At 42.6% G+C, this 19,761-nt stretch overlaps 1 protein-coding gene across 1 annotated transcript; it reads right to left on the bottom strand.

Moving 5' to 3' along the window:
- Positions 1–693: 693 nt before the first annotated feature.
- IL13RA1 (interleukin 13 receptor subunit alpha 1) lies at positions 694–18,501 on the bottom strand. The gene is made up of 10 exons (XM_064462980.1): positions 18,334–18,501; positions 15,073–15,230; positions 12,886–13,021; positions 10,915–11,035; positions 8,300–8,484; positions 7,778–7,929; positions 6,415–6,547; positions 5,861–5,957; positions 5,181–5,265; positions 694–3,517 (listed from the first exon to the last, which is right to left on the bottom strand). Exons 1-10 carry the CDS (start codon positions 18,410–18,412, stop codon positions 3,398–3,400), a joined length of 1,266 nt encoding a protein of 421 aa, XP_064319050.1. The 5' UTR covers positions 18,413–18,501; the 3' UTR covers positions 694–3,397.
- Between the last annotated feature and the right edge of the window lie 1,260 nt (positions 18,502–19,761).

Genomic DNA, 19,761 nt, shown 5'->3' on the forward strand with positions numbered 1-19,761 from the left:
ACATAATGTATTAAAATATGAAAAGGTCACTTACAGGTAGTAATTAAAATCATTATTGGCACAAAAACTGTAAACCAAAAATATTTTTAACTTGCTTTTTAACTCCACAGTTTACTCCTTAATTTTGCATGATCTGCTCACTGAACTGAAGGGAACAAAGTATGCTTTCTCTGAATCTTTCAAAGAAGCCATTGTTAACACGTTTAGCTGGCACTTGAACACACTTGGGTCTAAGCAACTAGGTAACAGCTTCCATCAGTTTAGCAACCTGGCATTTTTGATGACTTCAGCAGCTAACAGACATAAGGTGTCAGAGCTACATTTGGTAAGGCTACAGCAACCTCAGTCAAATTCCAGTCAAAGAGCTTATTAATCTTTACAGTATTATGAAAAAAACCAAGCCGATGTAAGAAAATAGCATGGCACTGAGTACACGTGGGGTGAGAGCACAAGTCTTGTGCACAGCTCCATCTCAGTTTCATTTCACCAGCCAAAGAAGTCACAGTTGTACCATTCCCCACTGATTGTGTGGGCTGAGTTTGCTTCTGAAAGGGAAGAGGGCAAAGCAACACTCAGTTTTTCTTCTCTGGGTTCTGCATGCCTCAAACATGTTTCTCATTAAACCACTGCCATCTCTTCTGTCTCAGTTTATCCCTCAACCCAAGAATGAAATGCCATGCAATTGTACTGAAAAACATTCAAACATATTTATTCATTCTTTAAACAAACTTACAGATCAAGTAACTGCAACGAAGAACAAATGATAGCAAAACTTTGAAAATTTCAAGCTAAAAAACCCCTAACCATAAACAAGACACATGAAAGATGAAAATATACTCAGACACTTACTTTACATGCCAACACACAGGCTCGAGAAATTCCTCCATTAGGAAGTGTGTCAATTACTATTATTTGTGAAACAAAGAATTACCCAGACATTTCTGTATAGTGATCTAAACCACCCTCTGCATTTCAGTGCTCTTTTTGGCCTCGTGCCTTCCATCTGTTTTTTGCACTCCTTTGGCTTTATGAGTTTTGGGGGGGGGAGGTTTGTTTGTTTGGGTTTTGTTTTCTTTTTTTTTTTTCAAGCAAATAAGCTTCGGCTTTATCATAAACACCAAAACAAAAGTTGAAAGAATTTAGGGTAAAGTACCAAGGATCATCTTCCTAGATTGCTATACTGAAAGCCACAAAGCTTTATATTATACTCTTATGCTTACTCACCTTGAAATCATACACTTCTGTCTAGTGGTCTACAATGAGCAACTTCTAGATGAGGTAGATTTGAGAAATATTTGTATCACTATAATGATAGGAACGTTGCAGGGGAGAGGGAGTCAAGTTGGCACAGGAATTTAACTACCCTTTACTCCATGCTATTCCTTTACCTCTGGAACATCAAATAGTGCTGCTAGCTGGCTTTGTGTAACCTGAGTTTTGTCTTCTCTCACTGAAATCCCTGAGGCTTTATTCTTGCTTTGTCTCACTAACCAATTTTTAGAATGTCTTCTTTTTCTTTAGCCTGATTGAAAGCAAAAGATTTAAGCTAATATGGGGTCTGATAGTTCTACATTTCTCCTCCCCTTTCTACTACCAGTAACAAGAAGTAGATAAGAGATGTGGAGGAAACTATGTTTAAGAGGCTCAGTGGGGACTGGGGAAAGAATTGGATTTATTAAGAGAAGGGGGGTATATATAAGAGGGTAAAGGATGTAAATTTGTAGCCAAAAAGCAAGCTCCGTTAGTTCTACTTATTGTAGAACAATATAGTCTATGAATATAGCATTTCAGTTATTTGAATTGAGTTTGAGGACATGGCTGAACTTTAAAAGGTTAGTGACTATAGAGTTTGCAAACTTCTCAGATCTCTTCCCAGTCTGCTAAGACTGTCTGTTTCAACGACTAATGTGTCTGCACTTAGCTGGGAAGAGCAAGAAAATCCTGAACACTACCCACAACCAGCTTGCGTGGATCCCTTTCTCCCTACCACTTTGCTTTCTGCCTCCAGCACAGCCCAGGTACACTGCTGTTAACACCCTTGCAGCACAGGGAAGAAACTAATGCTCAGAACTCAGAGCAGAGCAATGTCACAGCTGTACCAGAAAACGGCTGTTGAGCTTTGCTGGGTAAGGCAACCTCAAAACAAAACCGTCAGAAAAACAAACAAATCAGTTCATGACTTATAAAAAAAAAGTCAGCTGCTGCAGTAAAATACAGAAAAAAGCTTTGCGTTTTTTTAAAGTCAAATCAGCACTTTGTTTTAAATTGCCAAGCTCCTAGAGGGGAGGCTAAAATCACAGCCTCATGGGTATAGGAAGAATAAAGCTTATCCCTTAGAAAGCAGGTCAAGGTTGTCACCCCCTCTTCCCCCAAATCCATCAGGTCAGCAGTAAGGATGGGTCCTGAAGGCTTTCAATTAATTCAGTTTCAGTGGTTTAGCACCTGCAAATCAATTTGACCACAGCTCCTTAGACTCATGCACCCATCCTGGTAATTTTGCTGGACACTCAGGATGACTTAGCTTCCAAAAATCAGGTGTTTTCAGGCCAATACAGCCAAAGTAGAATCACAGTCTCATGAGATTCAATACAGTTATCTGCCACTGCACAACACAAGTAAAAAATTCTATTTATCATTTTAAACAAAGTATAATTAACCCAAGAAGTCCATGAAGGGAAGGCATCTGAGGACAGGCACTTGAAAGGATAAAAAAACCTAAGTCTTATCTATGAATAGTCTCAAAACCAGCTGGAAAGCAGAGAGGCTTTTCATACACATTTTTAAAGAAAAACAATCCTCTTTTATGGGGTTTGACCAGGCCAAGGCTGATGCACATCAACCAGAAGCACAAGAAGGTCAGTCCATAAATGCCCTCTGGGAAGTGCCCTGCCCTGGAGGACACAAAACAGGCATCCACAAACAGTCCATGCTCTGGCAGCCTACCTGGCAGCAGTTCCACGTAGTAGCACTAATGAGCCATCTACTGTAAACAAGCCTCATCTCACCTGCTGCAAAATTGAGCCAAATACTTCAGAGAAGTCACAGTGCTTGCTCCAAACACTCATTTACAGTCTAATGTGAGGCACAAACACAAGTGCAAATGACAAATAATGGGGCAGAGCTGGCTGGAGCCAGAACAAAAGATGCTGCAATGCAGTCAGATGAAAGTTATGTACACACTCATCTTGAATGATCCAAGATGAGTATCTCCAGCAGAGATGGAGGAACGGCCACTGTTAGTGATGGATCTTCTGAGCATCAGAGAAGTAAGGCTCAGAAAGGACTCAGTAAGGTAAAAGTTGGTGAATGTCTTGCAGGCCTCTTCACATCTACATTGTCACCTAAGGTACAGGAGCAGGAATGAAAGTTTCCTCATCTTTCACTGGTAAAGCACAGTTTATCGGTTTTCTTTTTCAGAAATAGCACACGCTGGAGCTTCTGTTAAAATTAAAGAATGAATTTCTTCTTCCTTAAGTAACCTGTCATAAGCATTCACAGAATCATCCTTTGCGCAGCTCTGAAAGAGAAGAACAACATGTTTAACTGTGCTTCTTCATGGTGAGCATTGGTTTTTTAGCCCCATAAGACAGACCTGGTTCACAACATACAGCCTATATTGTGGCAAAAAATCCAAGGCACTTGGGCAACAAGTTGTGCTTATTAGGGTCATGGCTTAGGCCTGGTTCACAGGAGAGTTGTCCTCTCTGGAGGCAAGGAAGAACTGAAGGTTGGCCCCCATCTTAAGGGTGCTTCCAACTACAGCTAACAGGTGAAGCTCAGGCAGGAGGATGGAGAAGAGAGGATATAGGTTTAGTAGAGTTCTCACTGAGAGCCTGAGCACATAGAGAAGATCAAGATCAAGAGATCAAGCTAATACTCAGAGGCAAGAACATGGTGTTACCTGGGGCAGCAACAAAGCACTTCAAAGCACAACAAAATGTAACAGCTACCATAATTATGATCCTCAAGGCCAAAAGTCCCTTCTTAGTGCCATAATGAGAAATATATGCTGAAATATTTATCTAAAAGGTAGTCAACTAGGAGGCCAGATCCATGCTTTCCACATAGTTCTGGTTTACTATTAGGTGAACTCAGAACATCTCTGTGGAAAAAAGGAATACTGGATTTTGTACTGACTCCATTTGCAATTGGGAGGCCACAAAAGGAGACTTTTTTAAAGTAAGTCAGCTATGCTTCCAACTCCCGTGCAGCTGAGAACACCCAATGCACATGCAGCACCAGACACCCAGATAGTCGTTATCCTCTACAAAAGTTTCACAAATGGCATCAATTTTGAGATGCCACAGTGAGTCAGGAGGTCCCTTCCGTGCAACAACTGTGTTCAGAGAACAACATACATTGCCTCATGTCCAGGTCTGAAGTAGGGCATGTCAGCGTACTCCCCTTAAGATTTTTATAAAGGGATACTGAGTTAGATTTGTTTAGAAGTAAGAGTTTCCATAATCAGTATTATGTTTATTATTTCTGAAATAAGGCCCCACAGCAAATCCTTCATCAACCAGAGCTTGAAGCAGCAATAGTTAGTTTTGTTCTTTTGCCAATAAGAGGCTAAATGTCCTGATTTAATTCATAGCTAACTGACTGTGATAAATGTGAAAGTGCTAAAAATATAAGTTTCTGGAAGTCAAATATGAATAGCTTTATTCAGCATCATAAATATGAGCAACTAGTAGAGAAAGACCTGAATGTTCAGGAGAAGCAGTGTAAAGGAGTTGCAAATAACCAAACCCCCCCCCAAAACCAAAACACACCCCAAAACCCCCCAAAAACCCCCAACAAACAGGGAAAAAAAAACCCAAAACCAACACCCGCGCCCCCTGCCCCCCCCCCCCCCCCCCGAAAATCCCCGTCTAAAAAGCCCAACCCCCAAACCAACCCAAAACACATTTAAGGGACTACGAGTCTGTGAAATAACAGAATATCACAATTCTGCTAATGTATCTAGAAAAGTATATGAAATTTGAGGGGGGGTAAGTCCCTCTCAGCTTTGGATAATTATTTCTGAACAACTCCTACTATTGTAAATACTTAATCTTCATACAATATACTTACTTATATACAGTTGGTTTTAAGATAGACCTAGGTATTAGGGTGAAGAAAATTGGAAGCCTACAGATTCCACTTCAATAGATTAGTTGGCCTAACAGCTTCTTACTAACCTGGGAATCCTCATTCTGCTCTCCAAACATGCGCTTAAGAATTTCTCTAGGGTCCGGAATTGGTGGAAGGATTAATATCTTCAGCCTTCAGAAAATTAAATAGAAAAGCTTTAGATGACAGATATATTAATCTAAAAGTCATAATTTCAATATCATACTTGGGTACAGTCAAGAAAATTTGTGGAGTCAGCTTCGGCATCACTGGCCAGCTTTTATTCTCTGCCACTGTAGCCCAATTTTTACTCCCCAAAGCAAAAGGAAACGCGACTGCTCACACAGACAGATTCTAAATAACTTTCACTGTTGACAAAGACAGCAGCAAAAGTATACTTTTTTAAAAGTCTGGTTAAATATATTATATAAGCTTAGTTTTGAGTTTGGACTTCATTGTTTAAAGAGAGGGGATGCAACAGCTGTGCAATAAGAATCTAATGGTGAGCGTACATAAACAAAGTTAGCCAAGGGCTGCCAGGGCACGTATATGGTCTATAAACCTAATGCTAATGACTGCCGCGCAACGGTGCCGCTATTTTTGTGATGCAATGAATGTTATGGATAAAACAGCTGCTACTGAAACATGCCACATCACGGACAGTTACCTGGAAGAGAGATCAATTGTAACTCAAGTCAAAGACCAGTCAGAATTACTGGACTGTAAATAATGGGAGAGCGTAATTTACCTTTTTAGGTAAACTAGTAGAATTATTGTAGATACTGCTACTATTAATGGAATGGTGATTATTAAAACAAAATAGAACGTAGAGTCCGTCTTCTCACCTGGAAAACAAAAATTGTAGAAACTCAGGGATGTTTTGGGAGGCTTTTTAGGAATAATGACAACAAGTTGATTAATTCATAGACGGAAGGTTTTTTAAATATACTAGAACTTTTGTAGGCAAGGACTCGTTTTTCAAAGAATGATACTATAGTATGGACACACTCGGCAAGAAGATTAAAACCAGGAGACTCAGGGCTGAAAAACTGAGAGCACTGGACAGGGGTTATCACACAGCTACACAGGTGGCAACCCATCGACACGTACAGCAGTACAGGCAGTAACCGATGGCACTGCTGAAAGACTCGAACTCTCCTGCGCCCTCTTTTCACCTAAAATTAAACAGACACAGGCAGATGATCTTCGACGCCCATTTACTTAGCAGGCAAAAGGTATTAGACTAGAAGCCTTACAGATGAAGAATCAAGTGCAACAGATTGCAGGAACAGTAGCTCTCACCAATACTCTTTTCTTCGCTCCAGTCGCTACAGAGCTCGCTGCTGTAACAGTCAGGCTTTGGTTTTGCTCTCACTTTGAAGATGTACTTGCTATTAGGATCAATGCTAGGAATTGACGTATAATTTTTTTCAACCTAAGGTGAAAAGAACAGGTAATTTGCCTTGTTCAATTACCAATGTATTCTTAGTCATTTACAAGCCTATTTTCATTGTGCAATAATATATTCTGAATGTTCTGATGGAAGATCTTTTTGTGAGTACTGAACTTCATAAAAAAGGACATAGTAGCATTTAACCAGCACAGACTGCCTAAATAGAGATTCCAAAGCTAAGATTTACTTATGCACTGCTACACTTATCACCCAGCATTTGGCATTTATGATTAAACTAAGACTCAGTGTCTGGAACAGTGCCTTTTTTTTTTTTGAGAAACATCTGTGATTTATGCAGCCTTCCCCTCTCTGTCAGGGCAGCAATGCTGATCCAGCTTTGACCATGCAGAAGTCCTCTGCAATGCCTCTACAGAGGCACGCAAACACACTGACTGGGATCAAACATCACTTACTTTTGATCCAAAATGCCAGTTCCCTGAGGAATTTCGATATTATTTGAGCTTGCTAAATTTGGGGTAGGACAAATAACTAAGTAAGCTCCACAGGAGAAGACTGCCACCTTACTTTTAAATTTATCATGTTGTTTACCATTCTGATCAAACAGTACAGCCAGTTTGGCTATGCAGATACAGGCATGAGTATATCCAGACACCAAAGTCAATACTTTTTATACGTACATTAAAATCAGCGTGTCTAAGAGCACACACCTTTTTCTTCCCCCCCATCCTCAGTCTTTTTATCCCCTTGCTTTTCTGTATAACATTCTGCATTCTTGTGTGCCCACACAATTAATTTTACTGTATGGTTAGCAAGACATGCCATTCAAAGACAAGGCAGTTATCTGACCGAGTGCTGACCAACGACAGGAAAACCCAACAGCAGCAGAGCAAAGTCCCGTATCACTAAGAAGCAAACGGGTACATGCACTGCAGTGTATTTCCTGATAGGTGTTGTTTATTTAGTGTATACTTCTTTATCAGACTTACTGCTTTGCCATAGCGAGTGATGGCAAGGATTCAGAAGACTTGTATGAATTGCGCTGTAGAGATATTACTACCAGAAACCTACTGTACGGGAGAAAAATCTTATGTCCACACAACACTCCCAGCTAGTGCACCAGACCTGCGCGCATGCAGCATATATAATTTTTCATTTTTAAACAGCACATAGTTGATGTACTGTGTATATCAACACAAATTATAAAAGGCACATAGAAAAAAAATCAGTTAACTGTAAGTAATTAAAAATTACTTGAATTGTCTGAGTGTTGTGCAAATCACCATTGTGATATTCAACTTCATAAAATAAACACTTTTCTGGAAAGGTGTCTGGTCCACTCCATTCTACACGTATTTCACCATTAGTCTTTGACAGTGTAACTCGTCTTGGTGTAGCAGGTTTTACTGAAATGCAAAATGGAAGAATTAGTTAAAAAGTATATTTCACCGCTTACAAAAGTTGTTCAAGTCCTGTATTGCATAATATTACACTTATACCAGTTTAGGAACAGAACAAGGAAAAAGTTAACACCAAAAAGTCAAGCAAGAATAAAAACAACTGAAGAATAAGAGTAAAAATGAGTGAAAAGTGACCCTTCTACCCCCAAAGAAACAAACCCTGTCTATATAATTTCCAAATCAAAGATCAACAGAAGGGAGCACAATAATCTTGTTGTCTCACCCACAGCTTAGAAGTGCAAGCTTCTCAAACACAATGATATACTAGCAAACTTATTTTTTAAAATAATTTTTTATAATGTGGTGTTAAACTTACCAAGGGTGGTAGGATTTTTACTTGTACACAGAGGCCTAATTTCTTCAGAACCATCTCTAACCAAAATACTTATAGGTGGGTAAGTACTGGTGCCTTTTGGGAAGCTAAGATTGAAAGTGCATCTGAAAGTTCTTCCGTGCACAGAATAGTTGCTGCACTTCTCACTGTTTTTCAAACCATCAAACCTATAGGAATAAAAATGTTTTTTAAAACTTCAGAAGAATAGGACAGCAAGAGGCAGGCTTGTTCTTAAACCTGTTACCAATTCTAACAACTGATCTTGCATTAAATCTGTGCTGCAGCATATACAAAAGTAAACCTAAGCAAAGTAAGAAGCTTCTCATTTAGTTCAAGCTTTAGCAAGAATATTGTTTTTGTAGAGTGTCAAGTAGAAAGAGAGGCAGCTTCGCTTTACATCCAAGCACCAGATATAACAGCTGCTTTCAGCTTTGGTTCACATTTTCTACATGGGAAAACAACGTCAAGGAAAAAAATATTTGGAAAGTAAACTAATTTGGGTCACTTCCCATCAACAGAATTTCACTTCTGTAACAGAATGAGCTGATTAATCTTTAGCTATGCCACGGGCATCGCAGCTCTTGCCTGAGACTGCCAGGTTTCACCTATTGCCTGCACCTGCTTTTCAAAATGTCAGTACCTACTTCCCGTAACAGATAAGCTATGACAGCCTTCTTCCTTGCTTCGCTTTGCTCCGGAAGTCCCAGTGAAAATATGCCAGCAGCTCTTCCTCCCAAGAAAACTGATTATGTATTTAAAAATGATACAGAGCTTCATTCCATCAAGCTGCACCAGGGGAAGTTTAGGTTGGATATTAGGAAAAACTTCTTCACCAAAAGGGCTGTCAACCATTGGAACAGGCTGCCCAGGGAGGTGGTGGAGTCACCATCCCTGGAGGTATTTAAAAGAAGGGTAGATGTGGTGTGTGAGGATATGGTTTAGTGGTGGACTTGGCAGTGATAGGTTAGTGGTTGGACTCGATCTTAAGGGTCTTTTCCAACCTTTTCCAATAATTCTATGATTCAGGAGCACAATAGGAGTGACATTCTCCTACTTCACATCACAATATATTGGAGCTTGGCAAGCCAAAAACTGTCTGCCCTGTTTTCAGGACAGACCCCTTCTTTATCCACTCTTCTCACCTCTCCACCCTGATCTGATGAAGATGGGAGGCATTCAGAGCAGACGGCACCAACCTGCCCTCCTAAGCCTCTGTTTCAGCAAGTGTTCCTGTGCACTGACTAGACATGTTTGTTCTAAGCTAATGTCACATTCACGTCCACTTTGGATGAAAAGATACGGTTTTAGAGGAAAGTATCAGTGAAGAAGAATACGAAATGGAGCTAAGCAATAATTTTTCACACCATTGTTCAGTTATTTCTGAGGAAAAAAAACCCAAATTAAGACGAAAAACCTCAGACACACAACCAAAACCTCACCTGCATTATGGAAAATGTATCTTTCAGTCCATAAATCAAGTGTTTCTTTAGCTTTCAACTTTAAAACTAGAAAGAAGTATTTTTCTTTCTAAGCAGCATGAATCAAAACACTTGTCACTGCAGCTACATCTTTCATTAAAAAGAAAGAGTGAGTTGAAGATGTAGAGCTCTAATTAGAGCATTATTCCAGTAAGTATCTATTTACCCAGAAATTCAGGTCTTCAACATCTCATTGGTACTGTTCTTGTAATAAAGAAAAAATTTCTTTGAGTAGCAGTTTAGAAAACAGTCCTCCCCACATTTAACTAAAGTAGCAAGTTTTCTGCCGTTTGCTGTCAAAATGCCTTAAATCAAACGGTTAGCCTGCAGGACTGCCACTGGACAGGAAGAGGAAAAAGTCTGTTTACTTAGTTCAGATAAGAGAGAAAGCTCATTTAAAACTACAACAAGGGGCTTTCAGAAAGAAAACTTCAATATTTCTACAGAAGTTAATGCAATCTGGCATTTCACAAGCCCCATCAACATGCAGAAGTATGCACAGATTAGCATGCGCAGATCTTGCTGCCAAGTTTTTGCTCACTCCACCATTCTGCTCCTTTGGAACAAGAGTCTATTTATGGCAGACAGCTGGCAAGCGTGGATGATGATAAAAAGATGTTCTCCATAACCTTCAAGGTGAATTGGTTATTTATGACATAGAAGATACAAACAAAACTACTGCTAAGTGTTATTAACATTTTCATACCATTTTCCAGTCATTTAAGAGCTGACACATACAGTAGCGCTGACTTAAACGGCCCGTGTTTGTTGGGCTGCAAAGAACACAATTAATATATTGGTCTAGTTCAGTTCATAATTCTTCCCTCTTTGAATCCACATTTAGAAAAAATTAGAAAGCAACAGTTATTTTAAAATGGGCTCAGAAGCAGCCAGTGGTTCACATAATAGTTACATCAGCTTGCCGAAAACACTCAGCAACAGCAACCTCTTGACCCTTCACCAGTGAAGTTTTCTGTTGGACAAGACCCAGCAATAACTTGTACACAATGCCCTGGGATCTTCTGAAGCAGCAGGAAGCAGACAGGTAAATCGTGTAATGTAAAACTGAAGATTAGGACTAAAGCACATTAGATTTGGGAATAAAAAGTTCATACGAACCAGTAAAACAACGTGTAATTGGTAACACTGCTTGCATTCTCCCCAGCATACCACGTACAAGCCATGTACTCCAAGTTGTGCCAAATACAGCTCAGGTCAACAGCAGCAGTACCTGGAATACCTGCAAGGCAAGTTGGAAAGGCCTCTTAAGATTTATTTCACCAGCGAAGTCTTCTCCCCAGCTTCCAGAAGGAAAACATCCCTTTTTATGTAACTGGAGCTGCCTGGAAGGCAAAGATGGGTTACCTCTCAGCCAGCACCGCCCGCCTCAGCATAGCCAGCGATGAACCCCAGTTGTTTATTGCTTGCAATAGCTGACATCTCAGCAGGGTGACTTCTAAATGCAAGCTAATAACAGGGAATCTCAGTTTTCACCATGTCTGAGGTACTACTTAGAGTTATCTAATGCTAAGGACAAGGGGTTGAGTCAGGAAAATATTTTTTTCTGTTCAACTACAGATACTTTAAAAAGGAGCTATATTTATAGGCAGTTATAGGGAAAGCACTTAGCTTTGTTATAGTTATTACAGCCATCAATGTTAAAAATAGGCAGCATTTAATTACAGTATCTTCTCCAGCTACAATATTAGTTTCTCAGTATTCTGAATATGGAAATACCTGCAGATCTTAAATATGGAAAAATGCAACCCTGGGGTAAGTTTACTTTTAATTAAGACCCATAAACCTCTAGACATTCAACTTCTTCAACATATTGAAAACCCAAATTTCAGAACATAAATACAAACGAGTACATAGCAATTGTGAATAGAGACATCAAAGTATCTCTGAGGGAAAGCAATTATGGAATAAAGTCTTTCATATTTAATCTTGCATTTTTGTATAGTACAAGTTACTTATACTGTATTATCATATTGCTGCACATTAGATATCTTTTCCTTTTAACAAGTTGCAATGTCTCCAGGAACTAAAAAAAAAAAGTTAAGTTTATCAACACTCCAGACTTCTACTGATAGCAAACCTCAAACTACCCTCTACTCCCAAGCTTGCGTTCTCCTCAGAGTAGCAACTGTCTACGAGTATAGGAAAATGAAACTGGTTTTCCTATTCCAAGAAGTATTTAAAAATATTTTATCTGCAAGTAGACTTTTAAAAGCCCCAACCTGTTTAGTATGCATTGTCCTAATGGTCTGCTTCCCTGATTTTCCAGAATACCTTTTGACAGACATGCAGACAAGCCTAATAAGGCCTCAGCCTCTCCTGTCCACACCTGGTTTTTATCCACATGGAGTCATGCTCCTGGGTTAAACAGGCTTTTCCTACTCAAGGCAAAAGGCTCTATTTCCTTGCTATACCTCCTACCTTTCAGCATCCAGCAGAATACATTATTGCTTAAAGTCTGCGTCCTAACAATTCTGCTATGGACCCCTTATGTCAAGAGTGTCAAGAAACAAAAAATATTTTTTTTCTATTCATTTTGCTATGCACAACTTCATGGATCCCAGTCACCTCGTTTGAAAAAAGAGAACCCTATTTAAGTTGTTTATTCATCAAGCTGTTAAAATTTGCTAGATTCATCCCTCTAACATTTACAAATGTAGGGTTATTTTAGGGACTTATGCTTGTACAGAAAGATACAAAATAAACTGACTTAGATGTTAGTCATGAAGTCAGCAGGCTTAATACAACCTAAGTTATCTCTTATCCCACAATCACAGCACGGCAGGGACAAGAGGAATAACAGGAATCATATCACTGCCTTGGAAGGGCATTTAAATTTTACAAGCTTGCCCATGAGGTTTTAAACATCAGAAGGCTCCAGCTGTGTTTAAATGTAGTATAATTGTCCTGTCTGAGCTCTATCAACTGAGCTAGCCCTTGTGTCGGGTATCTCCCTATTTCTCTATGATATATTTCTACAGTATTTTGTTAAAACGGGACAGAAAACAAGGCCATGTCTCCTCAGGCCAAGACGGGCACGTCTGCCTCAGGTCTGGCTGCTGCACGCGTTACCTTTTGGCAGAAGAGTGGTCTCCACCCATTTGCTGTAACTGCTGGTGGCGTTGTACTCGCATTCACTTCTCACTCCGAAACTCATTTCCCTGTTCAGGAACATATCAGTCACACGGAAGCGACTCTTACTCCATTCCTGGGTTTAGGTGGGGTCAGAAAGAGAACCAGAACATTTGGTGTACCATATCAGACACAGGGGAAATACTATTAACAGAAGAATACATTACAGCCCCTCAGAAAGGCTGCAACTCAAAGCCAAATGAAATAAGCGTCTGACAACACAGGAGGCCTCAGCATCACTTAGCTTTTGTTTTTGCTCATCAGGCACATTCGGAACTCACTGAAGGAAAACGACTACTCCAGTGACCTGTAGACATGAGCAATGGCCATACAGAGATGAAGAAACGACTATAACATGGGGGAAAATGATCCTACAGTAAGCCTCCATGGATAATGCAAAACAAGCATGTTTATAACACAGCTAACAGACAGGAGTTTACAGATCTAATCTTCATCTTTCTGTGTGTGTGCGAAGAACAGAAGAAAGAACATCTGAAGATGTCCCCAAAAAGCAGTGGGAACAGTTGGTGTGGATACATCAGGCCCAAGCAGTCCATGAGCTTCCATTTTCAGAAGAGAGTACCTGTTTGTGTGAAAAAAAGGCTCACCCTTTTCTTGTATGCTTTCTTGAGCGTCTTTTACTGGGCTAGGGGGATGTCTTTTACTTAACTGGAAACAGGACATGAAAAAAAGCCAAATCTATGTTATGAGCAAAGAATGGTGTAACCACTGGTGCATTAAAAAAAAAAAATACATTGACACTATTGAAAGGGCAGGGAAATCAGACAGCGATGAACAGAGTAGGTTCTACCAGCTGCAATGCAAAAAGATGCAGAAAGGTGGTATGCAGTCTGGTTCACCCTGTCATGTGAAACTGCTGTCCCACTGCTCTTTTACAGCTACTGACCCCAACACATTAGGCCCTTCCACGAACTCATTCAGCTGGTTAACCAAGCAGACTTTCAACTCATTAATTTGTTAATGAACGCATCAGAAGAGGTAAACAGGTTTCTGCTGAGTTAGCAAGTTCATCAACTGGCTTATCTAAAGGTCCAATGAAGATCATTAGAGAAAGAGGCGTCAAAAATGAAATATCACCCTTTTAGCAGTGTTACGCCATTAAATCAGCTCAGCTGATTGCGAAACCACAGTCTTACTTCAATTTCAGGATATCCTGGAGCTGTCAGAAAAGCACAGTAGTAACCATCAAAAGGCATTGTAAACATCAGGCCATAAAAAGGTAATAGGGCTCAACAATGAAGGACTGTTTCAAGAGGCATCATATCAGTTTTAACCATATCCAAAATAGCAGTCACTGCTATTTTGGCCAACGCCACAGCCTTCAAATTCTGACGGTTTGGAATTCTGGACTGACAGCATGTTACCTTACAGGCAATAAATTGTAAAAATATTCGTCCTACAGCCCCTTCAGTAACGCTGCAATGCTGCTCTCAGTCCTGACCAAACAGTTGTTAATCCACACCAAGGATGACATCTGGGCTGCAAACCATCTACCACAGGCATAAAAACAAAAGCCCAAAATAAAGAAGTTTTGCAATTTCTGTTCCAGGGAACATGTGTTCCATGTCATCTTCATAACATAACCCTCATGAATAACTGTAAGCGCAGAGACAGGGCAAATGTGGGAATACGTTAATACTTGGCATTACCTCCAAAAGACTCTGCTGCCAAATCACAGCTACACCAAGGATAACGTGCATGCCTCTTTCTTTCTTAAATTGAGCTCAAAGTGAAGGAGATTAGCCTTTGCAAATTCCCATTTAAATCTCAAGGATGTAGACTGCCCTGTATATGTTTTGTTTTTGCGAGAAAGCTGCATAAGCAAAGCCTGAAACAAGTCTTTTCACGTTATTGTTATGGTACTTCTGTGTTATCGGTAGCAGCTCAATTATCAGAGAGCGACAGACAGATTTTTCCGATCTGAGGATCCCACATGCTGGTAAGACTCATTTTTGAGGTTTTCATCCCAGAACAAGCATTAAAGGCTACATTAAAACTATATTTCTATATATTTATATATACATTTTATATATATATATGTGCACTTACACACACACAATTTTATCACATCAAGACATTTACCAGAGCATAGCAGAGCGCACTTACTCTTTTGTCCTGAGTGACATTATCAATCTTGATGTCACTGGAATACTTCAAGTCGCAGCCACTGCTGACATTCTCGGGGGGGTTCCACGTCCAGTTCAGGGTGCAGATTTGGATAAGCGAGTAGTGCAGGTTGGATGGAGGTGGAGGAGCTTTTTCTCCTAAAGGAAAGAAGTTACCAGTGTAACAATCCTCTTGGTCCACATTTTACCACTAGTAATACTGACGGGTTTTTAACTCTCCAACAGGAAAGAACACAAATGACTTCTCAATTTCATCAGCTCGTATTTGCTATCAGATAAGCTACTCCCACTAAATTGTTTCTACTATTCCTGTTGGCTCAGTCTGTCAATCGTTTAAATGATTTTAAGAAATGCGCACACAAAAATTTTTGAAAAGTAGTTTTTACGAAACTGCAGCATGCAGCAGTGTAGTGGCTGTGATAATGAAAGTAATGCTTGTGGAGGGAACATGAGCCTCATCTCTCAGGTCTTTTCTGCTGTAAGCTCACATCATGCACGCTGAATCTTTAGTAAAATAGCATATACGTTTTGTGGAGCAATTAACACTTCATTCTACCCCAAAATATCCATCAATGCAGTTTTAGAGAGAAAACTTCAAGGCGACAAGCAATTACATCTTGCAGGCAACAGCTGTATGTTACAACCACAATTGAGCCCAATCCAAGCAAAACCGAAAATGTTAAAAAACAACAAAGAAACCACAATGCTTTTTCAATTACTCACCTATTAAACTTTTAATGCTATGCTCTGGCACAGTGAGCAAAACCAATGTGGGATAAATAGTAATTTACTGCTGACGCACTTGAGCGGTATATTTTTTTCACCTCCCCAAAAGCAAGAAAGACAAAGAGGAAGAGCCATGACTCAGAGACAGTTGCTGGGATAAATCCATTTGTGCATTGACCCTTCCTTACTCTTGTGCACCGATTCACAGGCTACTCAATATCCAGTCACACAGCTTGAAGGTTGTATTAGAAAACAAAGAAGGGAAATATCACAGAAAAAATAAAACTGTAAGAAAAAAAGTATGTGTCAGACTCCAACTCTAGGGAAAAAGTGACCAACTGGTAATTCCCTAAGAAAATGAAAGTGAATTTTGGTTTTGGTTTTTTTTTTAAGGGATAGTCTAATGTGTATTATTAGGAGATGTTAAATAAGAGGCCAAATGAGACTGCTTCTCAAGGGTATCTACAGGTATCAACACTGAGGCACCACCACCTATTTGTCTGTGGAAAGAAAGTACCCTTGTTACGCAGTAGTCACAAACACCTCAAACTGGTATCAACTCCGGCTGCAGGTCTTGCTCATCCCAGGAAACTTGCTCGTCCCAGAAAACCAGGCTTAAACCCCTCCAACATTTGGGGGAAAGGAAATAATAATTCCACCAATATCAGTTTTCCCATTCAGGTCACAGTGCAGCCCCATTTCCTTCTGCCAGCGCAAGGAAGAGGGCAGATGGAAAGGCAAAACAGCTTCTTTCAGCAAGAAATCTGCTCAAAGCGTCCATGACACCATTATCTTACACTTCCTAAGAGCCCGAGCTGCCAAAGCTTTAAGGAAATTCATCCAACTCCTGGAGCTTTCTCACACCTTTGCATAGTTACAGGACAGGCAGTGGTAGAGGTCAGACATTATCACCATCTGTGTGTCTGCATGTAGATCTCCTCTGAGAAATCTGAGCCTAGCCAGAACATCTTTGCCTATTACCTGTTCCACTAACAAAAACCTATGACAGGCTTTAGAACAGCACTGGGGGCTTGACAAATACCGAGTCCTTTAGATCACGTTAAAAAAATTACACATATATATTTATTCAACAAGACTACACAGCTGCAAGTATTCTGTCTTTTCATGATCACGCTTTCTGCTACCTACAAAAGCCACAAACCATTTAAAAAAATAGTGACACCCGATTGCCATTCTGAATGTCTACATGTTTCCTTTTAGGTTTGATTAGAAGTAATTGTGCTTAAGCTTGCAGATTTCTAACCTCACAAAGAACTGCAACTATTTGAGGTTTAGAAATAAATTAATAAATCATATTAGCATAAAAAGCTTACATCTAGTAGGCTTTTGAGTAGCCTATACAATTCTGAAGCTTGTGCTTTAATGTTATATTCAGCTGGAGAATTACTTTTATTCATAGGCTTGGCCAGTCTCATATTTTTGTTGTATAAAATACAGTCTAATAATTGTGTTATTAAAATCTCATTGCTCCAGCAATTAGCAGGACAACTCGAAGACCAACTATGAAAGACATTATCTCACTCTTAAAAAACAAAACGACAGCGATGCTTCTAGGAAAATAAAGTGCAGCAGGAACTAACAGAGATTAGCTGAGGCAATCCTGCATAAAACCCATTTTATTTCCAAAAGCGATACTGTGGAAACATCAACAAATACTTTGCATCAGGCATCGTAAAGTGTTTGTTAAGTGTATTTTGTCCTGCTGTATTTTCTTAAGGTTAGTTATAAAATGAATCGTAGCCAGTTGAAAAATAATTCTCCGGCGTTTGCAACTGTATTTTTGCATCACGTTAGCAAAGCCTGAACTAAGACGCCGTCGAGCCCCGTTCCCGCTGAATCCCCCTCCGGCACACGCGCACCTTTCCTGCGACGAAGCGCTCCCGCTTCCAAAAGCGGGGAAACGAAAAGTAACGGCGAAGGCAGCGGCCAAAGGGCACCGCAGGGGACGCGGCCGGCGCTCGGCGCTCCCGCACCGGCCCCGCAGCGCCCGCGGCTGCCTCCGCGCTCCGAGCCGAGGGCGGGGGGCTTCTGCCTCGGTTTTAACGCAGAGACGGTCTCGGGAACCGAAAAGAGACCTTTAAAGACTTCTGCTGACGCTGTCAAACGCTGCCTTCCAGCGAGAGAAAAGCAGATTTTTAACCACCGCCGTTCCTCCGCCCGGCAAGGGGCAGGGACGCTGCCGGCACCGCTCTCGCACGCAGCCGACGCGCTTCGGCCCTCTTCTACCAAAAATTGAAAGCATTTGGCTCAAACAGGCGAACGCACCCGGCCGGAGCCCGCGGCCGAGCGGGCAGCGCGGCTCCCCCGGCCGCCCGCGCCACGCACGGGGAGGCCCCCGCGGCGGCTCCCCCCGGGTGTCGCGGCCCCGGCCCCGGCCCCGGCCCCGGCCCCGGCCGGCAGCCACGGCGCGGCGGCCAGCGCCCGGAGCGGAGCGGGGCCAGCCCGGCCCGGGGCTCGCAGCCCGCCGCCGTCCCGCTCCCCTTCCCGCTCCTACCTGCCGCCGTCCCCGCGGCGACCACCCAGCAGACGGCGAGGAGAAGCCGGTACCGCAGCAAGGCTCCGGGAGGCTCCATGTCCCCGGGCGGCTGCGGGGCTCCGGGCGGCTGCGGAGCTCCGGCGTCCCGGCTGCCCGAGCGCGGCCCCTCGCTCCCACTTCCCGTCGCGGGGGCCGGGCCAGACGAGAAGTGCCGCGCCGCGGCCCGCCCAGGTAACCCGAGCCGAGCGGGGAGCGGCGGCGGTCCGGCCCCCGCACCTGGGCAGCACCGCCCCCGCCCCGCCCCGGGGCTGGGCCCCCGGCTCCCGGCGCCGCCGCCCCCCGCCCCAGGGCTGCCCGGCGTTGGGGAGGGGCAGGGGCAGGCCCCGCGGGGCTGGGCCGCCACCCCCCCCCCCCCCTCCGGCTGCCACGGGAGCCTCCCGCGACATCCCCCGTCCCCACGCTGCCCCCGCTCTCCTCCCTCTGTCGCCACCCCTTGTCGCACCGGCTCCTGCCTTCCTCCCGCTCCCCGCTGGCCACCGCTGCTTCCCGCACCGCTGTTCTTTCCGCCGGAGCCCTCCGCGCCTCCCGGGGCGCTCCCCGAGCCCCCCCGCCCCCGCCCGGCCCCGCCGCCCCCCGCCCGGCCCCAGCGCTGCCCGCACGCCCTCCGCAGCCGCCGCGCCACGCCCGGCGCACGCCCCGCGCTCCCCCGCGGCCCCCACCGGCAGCAGCTCCGCTCGCACTGCACCTCGGCACGGCCACAAACTCTGAAAGAGCTTGTTCTGAAGTCAAAGACGTTTTCTTTTAGAAGCAGATCTGCGCTCTGTTCCCACTACTGCTGAAACGTGCCCGGGACATTCCTGTCCTCCCACCAGGAAAGCAACTATGTTAGCACATCCCCGACTAGTTCTCCTGGTGTTAAACGTAGTTATTCAATCCCCCTGGCAGAACTCCTCTTTCCAAAATCTCTTCTGCAAATTCAGATCACTTCTACGGTTCCCATCTGTACTACAAACGCATATCCTTCTTCTTCTGATCTGCTGCTACACATTCTTCCTTCTACAAACTTCCCCAAACGCCCTCTGCTTCGGCCCCTTCCAAACATGATATGGTCACTTGCAGTTTTGCTCTCACTTTTACGGGTGTGACACGGCATGTAGTTTTTCACAAATCCTCACAGAAGCAACAAGCAAGTGATATTTTGATGTATTTCTGGATAAGAAAAGGTTTGGGATAAGGCTTTTTCTTCTGAGCTCGATTTTTGTGGTAGCTAACAAGCTTGCTTCTGGTTGCCACCCAAATACAGATATTCTAAAAATAGTACAGATCCAGCAGAGAGGAGACTTTGGCTAAGTTTCAAGACAAACTAAAATTCATTAGTGAAAATTACTTATTCGTAAGCCAACAGAAGGCTTCAATATTTACGCAGCTCTTCAAGGAGTTTTGCAA

This window comes from Phalacrocorax carbo, chromosome 11 (assembly GCF_963921805.1).
Source record: "Phalacrocorax carbo chromosome 11, bPhaCar2.1, whole genome shotgun sequence".
NCBI classification, from domain to species: domain Eukaryota; kingdom Metazoa; phylum Chordata; class Aves; order Suliformes; family Phalacrocoracidae; genus Phalacrocorax; species Phalacrocorax carbo.